The sequence below is a fragment of the Cynara cardunculus genome, unplaced genomic scaffold, assembly GCF_001531365.2.
Source record: "Cynara cardunculus var. scolymus isolate 2C unplaced genomic scaffold, CcrdV1 Un_Scaffold_7120, whole genome shotgun sequence".
Lineage (NCBI taxonomy): Eukaryota > Viridiplantae > Streptophyta > Magnoliopsida > Asterales > Asteraceae > Cynara > Cynara cardunculus.
The window spans coordinates 15298-19641 of record NW_020203358.1 but is presented as its reverse complement, the minus strand read 5'-3'; the positions used below and the strand labels follow the sequence as shown (position 1 = coordinate 19641).

At 33.7% G+C, this 4344-nt stretch overlaps 1 protein-coding gene across 1 annotated transcript; it reads left to right on the top strand.

Annotated features, from left to right (window-relative positions):
• The first annotated feature begins 2309 nt into the window (after window positions 1-2309).
• On the top strand, window positions 2310-2819 carry LOC112504848 (auxin-responsive protein SAUR21-like). Its single transcript, XM_025108808.1, has one exon. The coding sequence runs from the start codon at window positions 2399-2401 to the stop codon at window positions 2693-2695; it is 297 nt and encodes a 98-aa protein (XP_024964576.1). The 5' UTR covers window positions 2310-2398; the 3' UTR covers window positions 2696-2819.
• Window positions 2820-4344: the final 1525 nt, after the last annotated feature.

The following is a 4344-nucleotide window of genomic DNA, read 5'->3' as shown; positions in this document are numbered from 1 at the left end:
ATAGAAATAGGAATATATGTTGCTTAAGTAAACTTTGTTGGATTTATGTTTTTACCTTAGGCAACATAGTATAAGAATATATGTTGACTAAGTAAACTTTGACGGATTTCAAAAAAAACAACCAATGTCCAACATTGAACTAAGGCAACATAGGCTAGTATGTTGCTTAAGATATATGTACGCAACATAGAATTATTTATATGTTGCCTAAGGTCACACTTAGGCAACATAGAAACATATGTTGCATTAGAGGAAACTTAGGCAACATATAATAGCATTTGTTGTCTTAGCGTATCTAAAGCAACATAGGCAATTTACATTTGTTGTCTAAGGCAACATTTGGTGTAGTGATTGATGTTTATTATTTAAAATGGTCACCGTAGCATGATATATGGTGACATTTGTTTTAATAAAAACTATTACTATATCATGACATATGGGGACATTTATTTTTCAAAACCGTCACCGTATCACGACATATGGTGACATTCAATTTTCAAAATCATCACCATAACACGAAATTCGGTCATGTTTATTTTTCAAAACCTCACCATAGCATGACATTTGCTGACGCTTAATTTTTAAAATTGTCACTATGGCATAACATTCGTGATGTTCATTTAACAAAGTGTCACCATAGCACAAAGTAAGTTGATGTTTAACAATTAAATTCGTCAGCTTAACATGACATATGGTGACATTTTCTTAAAAGTGTCACCATAACACGACTTACAGCGATGTGTATTATTCAAAACCATCATCGTATACCATGACATATGGTGACATTTATTTAACAAAACTGTCATCGTAGCATGACATATGTTAACGCTTATTTTTCAAAATCGTCATCTTAGGATGACATACAATGACGTTAATTATTCAAAATCATCACCGTAGCATGCAAACGTTGTTTATTTTTCAAAATTGTCACCGTAGCATGAATTACGATGACATTTATTATTCCAAACCATCATCGAAGCATGACATATGATGATGTTTATTCTTTAAAATCGTCATCATAGCATGACATGTGGCGACATTTATTGTTTAAATCCGTCATCATAGCATGACATACAGTGACATTTATTATTCAAAACCGTCACCAGAGTATGACATATAATGACATTTATTTTCGACACCGTCACCTTAATATGGCATATGGTAATAAATCATCACCGTAGAACGCAATATTGTGACGTTATTGAAAGCTGTCACCATAAAATAACATATGGTGAAACTAAATTATCAAAACCATTGTTTTAAGCTAACTTTTGGTTATGATTGTTTCTATCATTTAACTGTAAAATGAATATAAATTTAAAAAATCATAACATGAATCAAATAATTAATTAACGTTACACATAAGAACATTAAAGTAATAATATACATTATATGAATAATTCCCGAGAAAACCAATACCTCAAACAAATGATTTCTTATCTAAGCTATTCTCCTCGTTCGCTTCGATCTCTTAGTGGAAGATGCAGTAAAGCGTTTGGAGATGGAGTTATATTGGTGCTTTCCCTAGGGTATGCTTTATATGTATATGTGTGTGTATAATATATATATATATATATATATATTGATTTATTAAAACATCAAATGTAGGATTGGTGATAAAGGGAAAATTAAATGGTCGATGCAGGGATCAAGACAGAATTGCAATATCATGTGATTGTGTCTTCCAACTTGCATGAGATAACAACATTTCTTGTCAACAATAACATCACCGAGGATCTCAACTATGACTTAAATCTACACTAGGTGTCTAGGATACTTGATAGGATTAGACAAAGAGGAGAACTTGTATGGCCAGAATGATGAACAAAGTGAGAGGTCAAGAATGACCCCAAAACCTGGTCCCATTGCTTCAAATGTAATGCAGCTATGCTTCCTAACTGACAGAAATTCAGGCTAAAATCTCTGGGGTTGTCTTATAACATATGTGACCCAATGATGTGTCATGTATATGGATATATTTAATTTGAGTGATAAGTAAGCCCCACTACGAAAGCAAGATAACATGGTTTTGTCTTGACGATTTTGGTCAAATTAAAGGTTTGATTGGTGGAGGGATTTATGGCTAACTAGTCATTTGTAGATACCATTCAAAGATTGATGGATATAAGCCTCATGCATGGGACCATGGTGTTGGGTAGAGCCATATGATATTGCTTTACAGGTTGGAAGACAAAACCATGTGATATTGCTTTTTCTCTACACCACATATCACCAGCTCTGATGTACCTCTCCGTATATGAGTTGGTTATATAAACCATTTTATATGCATAACCACAACCACAACAACAACATACTTCACCAAGGATTAGTTTGAGCTTTTTCTTCCTTCATCAGCCTTTAGAGCAAAGCCAACAAAGACTGTCCACTCCTTAGAAAAATGGCCATTCTTATGCCTCAGATCATTCAAGCAAAAAATATTCTCCGACGATCATCGTCAAATGGAAGCAGCAATACATACATGGCCGTCCCTAAAGGTTATTTTGCTATTTATGTTGGGGAACAAGAGAAGAAGAGATTTGTGGTTCCAGTATCATTGTTAAGCCAACCTGAATTTCAAGAATTATTATATGAGTCAGAGAAAGAATTTGGGTACAACCATCCAATGGGTGGTCTCACCATTCCATGCAGCGAAAACATGTTCACTGATCTTGCTTCTCGTTTGGGGGCATTATGACTTGTACATGGTAGTTTTAAATTTCTAGCTTGGTTTTGTAAAGAACGAACAATAGGACCTTTAAAAGTTTGTAAGACGCGTGGAGACAATTGTCCCAGTTTTATGAAATTTGATTTAGGAATTANTGGTTTTGTAAAGAACGAACAATAGGACCTTTAAAAGTTTGTAAGACGCGTGGAGACAATTGTCCCAGTTTTATGAAATTTGATTTAGGAATTACTTATGACGATTGTGTTATGAGCTAAGACATAAATTACACAATACAATCCAATTCTTATATCTAAATAAACTAAATGGCATAAACTAGAATCATGAAAAAACTAAGGGGTCAAGAAATTGCCGCCTCCTTCTTTCTCGCCACCGCCTCATTTATCAACAAAGATGGTAATCTCTTCTCCCCCATGAAAAGTGAAGCCCATAGGTTCTCAACAACGATGGTAATCTAGCTTACACTGCCGCCCTCTAAACTTTTTTCCTTCTCCTAAACCACTCTCCCTTTCTCCATCCCTCCTGCTACATCTCCACCATCTCAACCAAATCTCTCGCCCGTTATGTAAAGATCAAGAAGCTCTGACCAATTGGAAAAGTCAATCTCGAGATGTTCCTTTTATCATCTTTCATCGATCTGTACAACATACTCGATTTGTTTTTCAAATTTATCAATAAACAAATATATTAATAAATTATTAATTATATTTATCAAAAAAACAAATATATTAATGAATAACAAATATTTACTAATTAATAATTAATAGTTAATAACTAATTAAGTTATTAATTATATTTATCAATAAACAAATATATTAATAAATTACAAATATTTATTAATTAATACTTAGGGGTGTTTGAGATTGCTTATAAAATCAACTTTTTAGCTTATTTCAGTCTGACACCGTGATAAGCCGTTTTATAGTGTTTGGGTAAGGGAAAATAAAACTGCTTATACCGGTGTCAAACCGGTAATAAACAGTTTTTGATAAGTTAATCCGTAGTGACTTATAAAAATCGACTTATTACCGATTTACCATTTTAACCCTGAGTAACAACTTATCTCTAATAATCATCGATATCTTTACACCCCCCTTAACATATATCTCTTCTCTAATGATATATCCATTAACAGATACTCACCTCTTCTCATCTTCTCCAAACGAACACCCCCATCATCATCGCATCTTCTCCAAACGAACACCCCCATCATCATCGATATCTCTTCTCCTCCACATCATCGTCTACCCTAATCGATACCCTAACCCTAGATATGATTCGTCTCATCGTCGCGTAGAAAACTTCCATGCGTTATCCTGCATAAGGAGGTTAGTCTGTATTTAGTATTTCTGTTAGTCTGTATATCGTATTTCTGTTCATTATCTGCTAGTCTGTACAGAGAAAAACAAAACGCAATCGAAAACAAATTACCAGTTCTTCTTTCAGTTGACAAACTTCGCCGTTCATTATATATGTTGGAATCGAAAACTGTTGTGTAAAGTCCTGAACTAGATATGAAGTTTTTTATAGCAGGTCTTTGATTTATATGGTAGACATAGAAAGGTCTTTGATTTATATGGTAGACATAGAGAGGAGCTGTATAGCAGGTCTTTGATTTATATAGCAGGTCTAGATGAATATTTGTCGTAAATGATGATCTA

Coding starts and splice junctions, on each gene's coding strand:
- LOC112504848 (XM_025108808.1), top strand. CDS start 2,399: ATGGCCATTCTTATGCCTCAGATCATTCAAGCAAAAAATATTCTCCGA.